Source organism: Delphinus delphis, chromosome 10, assembly GCF_949987515.2.
Source record: "Delphinus delphis chromosome 10, mDelDel1.2, whole genome shotgun sequence".
Lineage (NCBI taxonomy): Eukaryota > Metazoa > Chordata > Mammalia > Artiodactyla > Delphinidae > Delphinus > Delphinus delphis.
In genome coordinates this window covers 96,265,064-96,279,303 of record NC_082692.2, presented here as the reverse complement: position 1 = coordinate 96,279,303, position 14,240 = coordinate 96,265,064, and the positions used below count along the sequence as shown (strand labels likewise).

The 14,240-nt window shown below is 50.5% G+C and overlaps 1 protein-coding gene across 3 annotated transcripts in view; it reads left to right on the top strand.

The window, feature by feature from the left end:
- SRGAP3 (SLIT-ROBO Rho GTPase activating protein 3) overlaps positions 1-14,240 on the top strand; it is a 254,990-nt gene that overhangs the window by 177,389 nt on the left and 63,361 nt on the right. For all 3 annotated transcript variants that reach the window (XM_060022967.1, XM_060022966.1, XM_060022965.1), the window contains exons 6-10: positions 24-152; positions 1,627-1,848; positions 3,395-3,496; positions 5,687-5,884; positions 10,063-10,147. In XM_060022967.1, the coding sequence (XP_059878950.1) occupies positions 24-152; positions 1,627-1,848; positions 3,395-3,496; positions 5,687-5,884; positions 10,063-10,147 (736 nt within the window). The remainder of the gene's footprint in view (positions 1-23; positions 153-1,626; positions 1,849-3,394; positions 3,497-5,686; positions 5,885-10,062; positions 10,148-14,240) is intronic.

The window sequence follows — 14,240 nt, the reverse complement described above, 5'->3', positions numbered from 1 at the left end:
CATCCACTCTTTCCTTCCTCCAGAGGCAGGCAAAGTATTCTGAGAACAAGCTGAAATGCACTAAGGCCCGGAACGACTACTTGCTGAATCTGGCGGCCACCAACGCAGCTATAAGCAAATACTACATCCACGATGTCTCTGACCTCATCGACGTGAGCTCCTGGGGAGTCTGGGGTTGAACAGTGTCCTGCACCGCCTGGTGCGAGTCATCAGCTGAGGGAGGGCTGGCCCTTGTCCTTAGCTGGCATATGGGGCGGCCAGTGGCCCCTGGAGCCCTAACGGAGGGGAAGGACAGGGAGCCTTTGGGGCCTGGGAAGGAGTATCACCCTGTGGCTTCTACCTCCATGGGTGGGAGTGGGCCTCTGGCGGCCCTTGCACACTTGGGCTGGGCAGTTGTAATTCAGCGTGCACGTTCCAAGTGTCCTCCTCTACACCAGGTCTTTTACTGGGTTTGGGGGTACAGGGGTGATCGTACACAGTTCATGCCCTGGGGAACTTCCCAGGGTGGTAAAGATGCTTATCTGTTTAACACGCCTGGGTCCAGTCCACTAGACACACACACACATATGGAAGAAAACAATGAATGAGACAAAATTATACAGGTCAGCTTTACTTGGGGATGTTATGTTGGGAGAAATCAGGCAGTTTAAGCAAGAGGAAATGGAACACTGACTGCTGAGCACCAGCTGTGCAGGACACACTGGTAGGACAATGAGGTTTCGGGAAAGAATTCTGTGAGTGGTGCCTTCGGGGAGGCTCCTGCATCATCTGTGACAGAGCTGGGGCTGCTTCGCATGTGTTCATGCAGACAGGGATCCGGCCCAGCAGATGCTCGGTCAGGCTTCCTTGAGGGTGGGTGCGTCCTTTTCCTCTGGCCTGGGTGTATCCCGTCAGGAAGTCAGAGGGTCACCGCTCTTCCCTTGGCTGCAGAGGGGACCCATTATCGCCATTATCACCACCCCCAGGAGAGGGAGCTGCCTGGTCCTGCCTTCCAAATGCCCGGGGGCCAGACCCCTCCTCTTTCCTACCTTTCAGCTTTCTTTTTCACCCAACCCTTTCATCTTTTTATTTACCAAATTTTTATTGAGTGCCTTCTAGAGCACTCAATAGAGCCAGGGGGGTCTGTCCTCATGGAGCTCAGCCTACATAACCCTGATGCATTAAAGGCAAACGTAATGCCAAGCAGTGGGTGTTACCATGAGAGAGGTGGAGGGAGTTGTGGACACCTGGGTGAGGGACACCTGGTGTGAACTCTGAGTGGGGAGAACATCAAGGAAGGCTTCCTGGAGGAAGTGACCTCTAAACTGAAACCAAAGGAAGAGTATTTAGGCAGGAGGAGAGAGGAAGAGTCTTCAGGCAGAGGGAATGCGTGTGTAAAGGCCTGGAGATGAGAAAGAAAGCAGTGAGTTTGGGGAGCCGCGAGGAGCACTGTCATTGCCCAGATCGCAGTCCCCCGCTCCCTCCGAGGGCTTTGCCATGACTTGTGTGGTAAGATTCCAAAGTGCATGAGGGCCTCCAGCATGAAAGATTTGACCATGGAATAGGAGGTAGTCGTAAGTCACTGTGACGGCCCCACCTCCATGTCACCACCCTCACCTGCACCTTCTGTGTGTGCTTCTCTCCAAGTGCTGTGATTTGGGCTTTCATGCCAGCCTGGCCCGCACCTTCCGGACCTACCTCTCAGCCGAGTACAACCTGGAGACCTCTCGCCATGAGGGGCTGGACGTCATCGAGAACGCGGTGGACAACCTGGATTCCCGAAGTGACAAGCACACAGTCATGGACATGTGCAACCAGGTCTTCTGTCCCCCCCTCAAGTTTGAGTTCCAGCCCCACATGGGGGACGAGGTAGGCTTCTCCCAGGAGCCCATGCTTGAGGTTGCTTCCATCTGTCTCCCGTGGGCTCCCAGAGCATCAGTGGGAGGAGAACGTCAGCGGAGAGGCCTGGGGTCAAGTTCTTGGTGCATGGGCTTCCCTAGCTGAGGAGTTTACCACGAATACCCTAATCTTGGCAGCTCAAGTCCCCCACCTGCAGAATTACGAGACCATAGCTTCCCATGAAATCCCTCGCAGCTATGTCTAGAAGACCCCAAGGGAGTCCCACATCTGCACACAGACAATCATCTCACGTTCTCCCCTCGGATGGATGGCCTCAAATCACCGAAGGCGGGGCCTCAGCAGAGCCACTCGGACCTGTGCTCCAGTGCCGTGAGCCCTTGGAGTACCAGCCAACCCAGTTTTCTTCAGGGCTTGCGCTGCTCACATCCTCATTATGTTCTGGAAAAAGAAATGGGAGAAGGCGCTCTTCACTAGCCCCTAAGCAGCACACTAGTTACCTGAGTTTCACACAACTTCTTATGAAAATAGCTCCTTGAGCTTTTCCATGTCATTCCTCCCTCTCTCCAGGGCTCAGGCCCCAGTCCCTGGAACCAACGGAGAGAGCCACCAGGTGTCATATCTGCCTCCCCATCTCCACCATCTCTACCCCAGGGACATGTGCCCAGAACTTTCTCCTAGTGGCCCCGTTCCCTCCCCCCAGGCACACGAGAGTCAGGGGGACCCAGCCAGCCTCTGGATCCCAGTGGGAGCTCAGCTGGGCTGTCGCTGTACCTGCTTAGCAGGGAGGGACCAGGAGGCGCCTTTAACGATGGCATTTGCTGGACCCTCCAGTGGCTCTGCCCACTTTCTTCATTTGCAAGAGATGCCTTCTGCTGGGCTTCCCCACAGCTCCTGCCCCATCCCTGTGCCCTCATGTCCAGCCCTTTGGCTCATCAGCTGGTGACTGCAGGGTCGGGTTGCCCAGTTAGTGGTAAAGAACAGAGGCCTGCTGTCCCTTATGAGCTCAGCCAAGTTACGGCAGGCAGCCCAGCCCACAGGTAGTGAGAGCCCTGGTGGGAATGGGTGTAGGCGAACAGTATCGCTCTCTCATCTTCTTCTCTTCTCCCCTCCTCTCTCAGCGGCCCCTGTGAGAGGGCCGCTGCCCCATGCCTGCCTCTCTCTCAAGCATCTTCCTGCTGGGCCACTCTGCTGACTGTTTCCCATCCTTTGTTCTTTTCACTGGCTTCTCTTAGGCAGTTGCTTCCTTACCACCACTTCCTGCCTGGAAATTAACCAATTAGTCTCACTTAATGAGATTATGTCCAAGCTCTGAGTAGCAAACCGTCACATGCTGCACAAATGTAGACCACAACCGAGAGCGTGAGAGGGTGGCCCCTGGCTCCCGGCTGGCTCTGGTGTCGCTGGGTACAAGCTGTGTGACCTTGGGTAGGTCACTTAACCTTTCCAGGCCTGTTTCTGCAGTTGTCGATGGAGATGTTAATGATAGGCCGGCCCCAGCTATGCACAGGTGGCAAGGGCCCCGGTCAACCGCAGGCGGTGGCTGTCATTTCTGCAGGTGTGCCAGGTCAGTGCTCAGCAGCCCGTCCAGACGGAACTGCTCATGCGGTACCACCAGCTGCAGTCCAGACTGGCCACTCTCAAGATCGAGAACGAGGAGGTGAGTGAGCCCCTCCACCCTGTGAGGATTTCTTTACAAAGGCCTGACTGGTCCTGCAGAGTCTACTCTTGCCATGGAACACATAAGAAATCAGGGTTCATCTGTAACATGCACGACTGTCAAAACCAGCTACACCAAGAATCTTTGATGGCATGGGGAATGCTCACAAGATGTTAAAGAAAAGCAAGGAGGAAGTAGAACTCTATGTTCAGTACTGTCCTAACCAGGATAAACTGAAGTATGCGTGCACGTTTCTGTGCATATTCACGGGCATAGAGAAAAAGACTGGAAGGAAATACTTTGAATGTTGATAGTGGTTTTGTCTGGGTTGCAGGAGTATAGGTGATTTCTGTTTTCTTCTCTGTGCTTTTCTCTATTTTCTGCAGTGAGCTTATGTTATTTTTATCATCAGAAATGTAGTAGGTATTTTAAATTACACAATGAAATAACCCAGGGCACACTAAATGTGTCATAGATTCTGAGCTCCAGGGAGCTTCTGTCTCACCGTGGCCAGCACACCTCCCTTGCAGCTGGTGGCTCAGGACTTCTGCCAGGTGGGCACAAATGGAAGTACCAGCTGGAGTGGCTCCATTCTGATGTGCACTGATGAGGCCACATGGGAGACCTCCTGTTCCAGCCGGGATGCCCCCACCCAGGGAGGACATCACCCAATTGGAGGACACCAGGACATGGGAGTGTCACCCAAGATCATGGGCAGGTCCATCCTTGAGAAGTGCAGTTGCAGCTGGAGATGGGGAGCCGTGGTCCCTGTCTTCAGACCTCAAGAGGGCTGTTCTAGGCAGAGAGGGCAGGTTGCTTTGTGTCTTCAAAAAGGACGTAGCCAGGACGAACGTGAGCCAGAGTGTAGCTAAGGATGAACGAATCAAAGCAGTCCCTGGGGGGTGGTTATGTGGAGACAAATTATATATTTGTTTATCAAACCTGAGAAGAGAGAGGATATGGCCAGAGTGTTTTCTTTCTTTATTTATGCCCTACATCTTCCCGTGAAGCGTTTTAAATTGTTTACATGGAACGGTATATGCTGTATATGGATAATAATGTTAATGGAATTTAAATTGAAAATCGGGGCACAGAAAGGAGGGTGAAGCACATGCTCCTCTGGGTAGGCTGTTCATGGCCATGGAAATGCTCAGTTTTGAACCTGAGCTTCTGTGAGCCTATGTTAGAAAGAACCGATTCACCCATTTATTCATTCAAGTATTTATTTAGCACATACTATGCGCTAAACATTGTGCAGAGTTCAGTGAGTGGATGAGACAATATAGTACCTCCTCTCATGGAGTTTATGTTCTAGTGAGAAAAGACAGGTGGTAAAACACAGAAGCGAATGAACCCATAAGTGAATATGTACACGGAATATCAGACAGTAAGTTAAGGATGGTGGTCGGGGGTGGGTGGGGGGAGGCCTGATGTCACCAGGAGGCGACTTTTAAGTTGAGATCTGAGTGACAAGGGAGGCTTTGAGCAGCAATCACTGTGGAGCGAATGTGGACACAGTTCCCCCAGAACTGTGTTTGGAGCGACCCTCCATCCAAGTTCCAGTACACCCTTTAGGCACAGTTCAGTGAAGGGCTGTGGGGAGGCCGGGGCCCTGCGTGTGGAGCCTCCGAGGTCCTGCTCGGTCCCGGGAGAGGAGTCGGAGTCCTGGAGGACCGAGCACAATGCGTGTGTCTTGGGTCTATCTTCCTCGAGGCTGTTTTATCTCAGTCAGGCTTGCGTGGACTCAGTGGCCGACAGCAGAGGAGTTCACTCACTGAGGACAGCGCTGCCCTTATCCAGACTGTGTCCCCTCCCTTCTCTGGATGAAGGAAACGGGGAGCGTTTCTAGCGTTGCTCCTCCTCAGGGACCTGCCTCCCAGGAGGAGCTGGTTTGGGGTTGTATAACCATAAAGAAACACAAACCTCAAAACCGAAGTTCCTTGTTGGTCACAACCTTCTCCAACGTTGTCTCCAGCAGAAGCAGTCCCATGGCCTGACTTTAGATTAGGCCACCTGGCTTCTCCCCCCAGCCAGCTGCTGGCCTTACTTTCCACATCACTGTAACGGGAATGAGCATCGTTGTCCTGCCTGCCTTCTGATGCTTTGTGTGGAAGAAATCAAGGAACGGTTGGGAAAGGGCTATGAGTGTCAAAGGCATTCTGAGGCTGAAGGATTTTTGTGTTTCCCCAGGTTAGAAAAACCCTGGACGCCACCATGCAGACCTTGCAGGATATGCTGACTGTGGAGGACTTTGACGTCTCCGACGCCTTCCAACATAGCCGGTCCACAGAGTCTGTGAAGTCAGCTGCCTCCGAGACCTACATGAGCAAGCTCAACATCGCCAAGAGGAGAGCCAACCAGCAGGAGACAGAAATGTTTTATTTTACAGTAAGTGGCGTCCTGGCCCAAGACCCTCTGTCTGCCCCCCCACCGGCAGTGATTTTGGGGAGCAGCCCAAACTACTGGGAGCCAGAGGAACCACGTGGGTCCGTTAGACCTACAGGTCTTCCAGCATGTTTTCAGGTTAAATTGCCTGGCGTGGCTTTGTGAAATGCAGAAAGTGAGCTACCAGTGGGTAGCACCAGCCTTGATCTTGGATTGACAGTTATTGTGATTTTCCTTTTCTAGAAAAAATACAGAGAGAGTTGTGTTCAGTAGGGTGAGAGGAAAAGGGGCGAACAGAGCCAGGTGCACGCCCCAAGTAACAACCCCCAAGTTTAGTGTGTGGTTGTCATGTCAAGTTGTGTCAAATTTGGGCATGGACTCTGCAAACAACACCCTGAGTGATCTTTGCAAATTGCTGGTGAGTTGCCAGCCCTTCATGTAAAATCCCAGATTACTTACATTTCACTTGGCCAAGGAGGAACAGGAATGAGAGGCATCGGGGCTTTATTTCAACATGTATTTAGTGAACATGGAATGGGGTTAGAAAGGACCTTACATCTTCCATCTGATGTTGGACCCTGTTCAACCTTATCCCTGCCCAAAAGTCATTCAGATTCTGCTTGAACAACCCCAGATTAAAAAGCTCCCTCCTTCCCCAAACAACCCTTTTGTTTGGCTTGCGGCTGGCTATAGATATTATGATGTTTTCCCGTATCTCTGTTATCTTCAGAAATCTTCCTCACTAGGATTTCTGGTCATTGATCTTAATTCTGTTCTCTGGGGCAACCCAGAGAGAGGCTAATTCTACTTGACAGTCTGGCAAGGTTGCAGGAAGCTGGGTTTTTATTTCTCCAGGCTAAACATATCTACTTCTTTCGATCCAGCCTCTTAAAGCTTTTGTTTTGAGTGCCCTCAGCATCCTAGCGACCCTCTCCCGGAATGTGTTCCACTTGTCCCACTTGTCGGTGCTTCCTCTAAAGTGAGATTCCCAGCAGGGGAGTGACCAGCACAGAGCAGGGCTAAACTTTCACCTCCCTCCACATTAGGGGCTATGCTTCTCTTTCCATATGTCCTAAGACCATATTCTTTTTTTTTTTTTTTTAAGCTAGTATCAGCTAAATCTCTGTTCCCACTGTACTGCCATTAAATGAGGCCACCCTCCTCCTATGGGATGTGTAGGTGATGTCTTGGGTGGGTCTGATGTTTATCACCGTTTAGATTTCCTCTTGATGGGTTCAGCTCATGGTTCCAGACTGTCAGGATCCTGACCGGCTGCTCATCACATATGCTGTCTCTTCAGACCTTGTGTCTCTGCAGATTCAGTAAGCGTGGCTTCTGTACCTTAAAGTTTGTCAAAAAAAACTAATTGGTACTTCAGGGCCCAGGCCAAAGACAGAGTTATTCAAAACATGCCACTAGGCTAATATTGATCCATTAATCAGCACTTTTAGATTGTGGTCATTTAACCAGTCACAAACCCACCCAGTTCTAACATCCAGCTCCATTTCATGCTAGGCCTCATCAAATCCCTGTCAAAAACCAACGGTTGACGCCTACTGCATTTCCTTTGTCAACACTCTTTGACTTTGTTGTTTTCAAGAAAGAACCGATTCACTCATTTACTCATTCAGGTATCTATTTAGCACATACTACGTGAATACTGTGTGAATCAGCCCATGCCAGTTTCGGGGGCTCACCACTTCCACGAGGGGCCTACTGTGTTTGTAGAGAATTTACGGGTTACAAAGATAAGTGAGGAGTGTGGGTGAATATTGTCACTTAGGCAGCAGGAGCAAAGAAGGGGGTTCAGCCTGCTTGAAATTAAAAGACAGCATCCATGATGGGGGTCATGGATGTTATATTTTGATCTGAATATTCAAGTTATCAACCTGGTTGGCTAGTACACCTCATGACGTGATGGTGTGACATTATTTAGGTATTTTAAGGACATAACACTCCTTTTAAAGCAAACATTAATACGATTCAATGGCATTCTTTCCTTCATGGGTCACACGTGAAGCCTGGGTGAAGCTTGGAAGAAGTAGCCAGGATCCCCAAGCCCCAGAGCCCCAGTGTGTAATTTGCACTAACCAGGTGTAATTTGCACTAACCCACCAAAGCATGAGTTACAAGTTTGGGATTGGAGCTTCACCTGGCTTGGGACAGTGAGGCAGGATGGAGAGAATACCTACTTATACCGCAGCTCTGCTTTTTATGGTGAATTCTTAAACACATGGCAATAAAATCAGAGGGCTATATTACTGGAAGCATCCAGAGGGAGCCTATAGGTGGGTAGTTATCAAACCGAAGTGTGCTTTTGAATCATGTAGGAAGCTTGTTGAAAACGTAGGTTCCCAGACTACCACCCTCCCTGAGGTGGCACCCTGGAAATGTGAGCACTTCTGGGCCTCTGTGGTGTCTTCCTCGGGTTAGACTCACGGTCTTCCAGAGCAGGAATCTGCATGTGGACACTCTCCCCAGCTGGGTAGGAGGCCACTGGTCCCTGCACCACACTTGGAGAAGCACCATGAGTCTACTCATTTTACCTTGAGGAGGGCATGAGGTCCAGAAATGTTCAGAAATCCGGCCAAGGTCGCACACTGAGTGACCACAGCTCTGAGCTCTTTCTCCTTCTGGGTAGAATGGGAATGGTGATGCTTCCACCATTTGTCATCTGAGACTGCAGTGAGGACCAGATGTACATGTTTGAAAACCGTCTACAGATACAAGGGGGAGTGACTCTTAGCAACCACGGGACAAGGCCCTAGGAGCTAAGAAGGACCACGGCCAAGGAGACAGGATGCCACAAGCCCCAGAAACCCAGCAGGGAGGGGCCAGGGTGCGGTGACCTCAGTCTTATCCGGGCACATGTCAGCCTCCTCCCTGTGGGCCTTTCCCCACACCTGTCTTCAGCGGGAAGATGGTGACGTTCCAGATGTCCTGACCTGCCGAGGCGCACTTCTTTGCTCCTCTGCACCCTTTCTGAGCCTTCTGGCTGGGGAATAGAATGGATTTTTTGGTGAGAAACTAGCTGGCAGATTTGGGGCAATCACATCTGTCCCTGTGCCTTCATTCTCAGGGCCTTTGTAATTGTGTTCCCCTCTGCTTAGACCCTTCCCTCCCGTGTGCACCCACACGGCTGTCTTCCTCACCTCCTTCAGGCCGGAGCTGAGATGGCAACTTTGCAGTGAGGTCTGCCCTCACTCCCAGTTCCTCATTCCTGCCTTGTTTCCATCCCTAGCGTTCACCACCATTGACCAATTGTGTATTTTACTTACATTTTTGTTAGTTTATTGTCTCTCTCATACTCTGCTATGTCAGTTCCACCAGGTCAGAGATTTCAGCTGAATTTCTCAGCACCTACTATATGCCTGGCACAGCTGTAGGCGCCGAGGATCCAGAAAGGAACCTGCATGGACGGTGCCTACAGTGGCTCATGGTCCAGCAGAGAGGGCTCCCGGCCTGTGACTGGGCGACGTGGGGTGGGCAGGGCCGAGGGAAGCTGGTAGTTGTGTAGAGGCATGGCTGAGGCCAGGCTGAACTGGGGGCAGGTGGATGTGTTTCTGTTTGGGTGCCCCGTTCCTGGCACTGCTTCCAAGTGCATTGTGCTTGGCCAGGCCCCAGAACTAGAGGCAGCCTGGGGTCCTAGGGCAAATCGTTTCTTGTGCCAGCCTCACCTTTCTCATCTGTAAAAAGAAGAAAATCATATCCCCAAATGCAGTTCGGGTTATTTTAATAGGAACGTCTCCAGGGGCCTGCCATGCCCTTCCTCCTTCAGAGTGCAGCCAGATAAAAGAAGACATGTTCTGAGGCTCCCCTCTGACAGATCTGATAACGCTCTCTTGTCTCGGCTGCATGCTCTTGGCCCAGAAGCATGGAGGAATTTGATGGCTAAAGAAGCCCACTGCCCGGGCTCCTGCAGTCCTCACCTCACAGAAGCACCTTTCACTGCACACATCCCCCGAGCTTTCTCTGTGTTCCCAAACTGAGCTGAAATGCGTCATAGGACTGGACAGCCACGCTTGGCAGAGCTGGGGATCTGATGGAGCCGATGCAGAAACCCCTTTCCCCGTGCCTGGGGCCTTGAGGGTGGCCTCCCGCCCTGGAGGTCCATTATGGAAGCAGAAATGGCAGGACTTGGCCCTGCGATCTGTAATGTCCTTGTGCCTTGTGTCTTACAGAAATTTAAAGAATATGTGAACGGCAGTAACCTCATCACTAAGCTACAGGCCAAGCATGACTTACTCAAGCAGACTCTGGGCGAAGGTGAGTCAGGTGGCAGAGGCTGGCAAGGGGGGCTGTCTTCCCGCTGGGTTGTGTTGTGGCCCCTTGAGCTGTTTCACATGGAGATCCCGGGCACTTGGTGGAATGAGGCCTGGTCCTGGAGCCACCTACCGGGATGAGCAATCTGGGAAAATAGCTCTGGTACAGATGCTGAGGGGGTCCAGTCTGGCTGCAGAAACTATGGGGCAAGCACAAGTCTTAGTTTGGGTTGTGGAGGAGGGTCCCAGATAAAGTGATGAGGGTCCCCAATAGGTAGGGGGTGGGATTCAGGGAACAGGCATCTGCACTGTTGCTTTTTAGCAGATTCTGTTTGCCAGGAATACTACTGGAGTGCCTGGCCAGGATTCTAGGTTCAAGAAGAAAAATGCATACGTGTAAAGCAGAGTTTGGTCCTTGGGAGACCTGGGGACTAGACTTAAAGCTCCCCAAAGTCCTCCAACGATGGGTGGGATAAAATCCCAACTGCTCCCATGGCACACGAGGCCCAAGGTCACTTGACCTCCGCCTGCCTCCCTGACCTCATCTACCCATCCTCCACTTCCCTACTGTTCTCCAGTGGCACTGAGCTCCTTTCTGCACATCAAAGCTCATCTAAGAAACGAAATTGAGTTGTTTGTAGTGAGGTGGATGGACCTAGAGTCTGTCATACAGAGTGAAGTAAGTCAGAAAGAGAAAAACAAATACCGTATGCTAACACATATATATGGAGTCTAAAAAAAAAAAAAAAATGGTCATGAAGAACCTAGGGACAAGACGGGAATAAAGACGCAGACCTACTAGAGAATGGACTTGAGAACACGGGGAGGGGGAAGGGTAAGCTGGGACAAAGTGAGAGAGTGGCATGAACATATATACACTACCAAATGTAAAATAGCTAGCTAGTGGGAAGCAGCGGCATAGCACAGGGAGATCAGCTTGGTGCTTTGAGACCACCTAGAGCGGTGGGATAGGGAGGGTGGGAGGGAGGGAGACGCAAGAGGGAGGAGATATGGGGATATTTGTATATGTATAGCTGATTCACTTTGTTATAAAGCAGAAACTAACACTCCATTGTAAAGCAATTATACTCCAATAAAGATGTTAAAAAAAAAAAAAAGCTCATCCAACTTATTCCTGCCTCAGGGCCTTTGCATCTGCTGTTCCTACTGCCTGGAATGCCCTTACCCCATGTCTCTGTGTGGATGGCTCCCTATCCTTCAGCTGTCAGCACAGATGTCACTTCCTCCTGAGACCCTTCTGACACCCAACCTCAAGGAATCACCACCTCTGTCCCAACACTCTTTCTGTTTGATTTTCCTCATCTCACTCATCACCATGTGAAATCCTCCTATATACTATTTGTTCACCTGCTTATTGTCGTTGGTCACACCCCCACCCCCAAGAGCATCATATCTTCAACCAGAGTAGGGACTTCCTTGCTTATTTTGTCCACCACTTTATCTAGTGTCTCGAACAGTGCCTGGCTCATATCAGGCACTCAGTAGCCACTGAATGAATGTTGAATGGAAAGGTCACCAGAACATGAACTAGAAACCATCCAAGGTCAAGGGTGTGTCAACTGAAAACAAAAATGCACACCCTAAGAGCTGAGAGTTATATTTTATTCAGTGGACAAAATTGAGGACTTAAGCCCAGGACACAGCATCTCAGATAACTCTGAGATACTGTTCCAAAGAGGCAAGGTGGGGAGCCAGGATATATAGGAGTTTTTGCAACAAAGACCAGGTAGTCAGAACATCTAAAATTGCTGTTAATAAAAGAAAACCAGACATCTCACGTTAAGGAATTTGGCACTTTTCTATATATGGGAAGATGCAAGAGTCTGGGCTCAGTGCAATCATTCCTTTGATATGCACCTCAGCTCTCCGGAGCCAGTATCCTGTCTTTTCTCATACTGAGTTTCCTCAGGTGCACCGTTTGTTGAGGTGGGTAGGCAGGTGGCGGGTGGCTGCAGTATCTGATGATTCACTGGTAGGCATTATGTTTTATTTATTTATTTAGGCTACTTCGGGTCTTAGTTGCGGCACGCAGGATCTTTGTTGCAGCACGCGGGATCTTTGTTGCGGCATGTGAGATCTTTCATTGCAGCACGTGGGCTTTGTTGCGGCACGCGGGCTTCTCTCTAGTTGTGGCACGTGGGCTCTAGAGCGCGCACAGGCTCAGTAGTTGCGGCACTCTGGCTTAGTTGCCCTGTGGCATGTGGGATCTTATTTCCCCAACCGGGGGCTGAATCTGTCCCCTGCATTGGAAAATAGATTCTCAACCACTGGCCCACCAGGGAAGTCCCTGGGCATTATGTTTCCATCCCAAGTTCCCTCAGGGCTCTCTGTTGGGAGTGGCTGTAGTGGCTGATGCCTGCAACATCCCTTGTTTACTGATATGGCAGGCGGCATTTCTAGTTCACAGATGGTTTACAGCAAGTCCTGGCGGCCCTGGAGCCGGGTATGAGGCTCAGCTTTGAGGGGAGGAGCTGACCTGGGGCTTCTGAAGCTACTGGGCAACCTCAGAGATAGTCTTGTGTTCTGTTTAGAGAGGGCTGTTGGCTGAAGAATGTGCTCCACTGAAAGGAAAGAAAACATGGGGTCTGGGAAACAGGGGGCAGTACAAGAGAGATGCAGGGAATTTCTAAGATGATGATGCCAGTAGATCCCGAGATGACAGTTTGAAGCAGCCTAGAGAGCTCCCAGGAGTGTTCTGGGGAAGGAGTGTGACAGGACGAGAGTTGTGCTGGGCTGTGGGGCTGGTGGTCACTGCCGGTGGGAGTTCGCTGTCCGCAACACGTCCTTGCCTTCCCTGGCTCGCTCTCTTCTCCCGGTGGGTGCACATTCTAGTGGCTGTGTCCCAGCCACACAAGTCCCTAATTCCTGTCCACTCAGCAGCTATCAAGGGGGCTGCCAGGCTCTGCAGGTGCTTGGCATTTGTGAGCCCCATGCTTTAGAAGAGCTGGTGAAAAATGAAACCATTTCCCAACCCCAAGGCACTTAACATTCTCGCTGGGAGACAACACATGAGTTCATAAAAAATTAAATAACGATAACACTATCACACAGAAATACTGACTGAATTGCCAGGCGAACAGTACAGACTCTGAGGGTTGTGAGTCCAGAGACTCACTGTGGGCCCAGGAGAGCTGGAAAGGCTTCAAGGAAGATGAATAACTAGGGCTTGAAGGAATAGCCAGGACTTTAAAACTAATACCAATGGAATTTTTTCAATCAACTTTGTTGACATATAATGGATATACCATAAAATGCACCCATTTTATGTGTAGAAATCAGTTTTGACAAACACATACATCCACCTGTCACCACCACCCGGAAGTTTGCTTGTGCCTCTTTGCATTCAGCTGCCCCCATCCTCCACCTCAAGGCACCACTGATCTGATTTCTATTGCCATAGACTAGTTTTGTGTGTTCTAGCTGGTGAGAGCTTGGGAGCTCTTGGAGGTGATGGGAATGTTCTATATCCTGCTTTGGGTGGTTGTTAGACATGGGTGTTTACATTTGTCAAAACTCATTGATGGAGAGGAAGAGTGGGGGAGAAGGAGTTGCAATGAGCGTTTTCTTCATTTCCCCTGTCCCACCCCTCTACATTCTGCCCATCCTGACATTTCAGTATTGGACCAGGCGAGTGGGGCCATGGAGGAGTGTGGGTAACACGGAGGAACAAGAACAGCAAGAATAGAGGGAAAGGGGAGAGACAGAAAGTCCTCGAGAGGAGCTTGGGTGTGTGTGTGATGGGGGCAGCTTCCACAGCTCACAGAATCAGTTTTTATGGTCATGGGACTGGGGGCTGCTGCTCATGAGTTGTAGCAAAAGGTGGGTCCATGTGAGTTGCTGGCTACTTGTACTTTCGAAATCAGATACCCTGGATTTAGAAAACAAGATGTTCTTTTATAAAATAAGATCCCAGATGAGGAAGTGCTTCTCTCCAGCTCCTCCGTGAGTGCTCTCACATGCAACCTTTTATTCCTGCCCTTGCCTGAATGGCCTTAATGAAATAATAATAATAATTAGTTTTGGTTGGCGTAACTCGTGATCCATTTGGTCTTCCAAGTTTATTTAGCCTTCAGCTG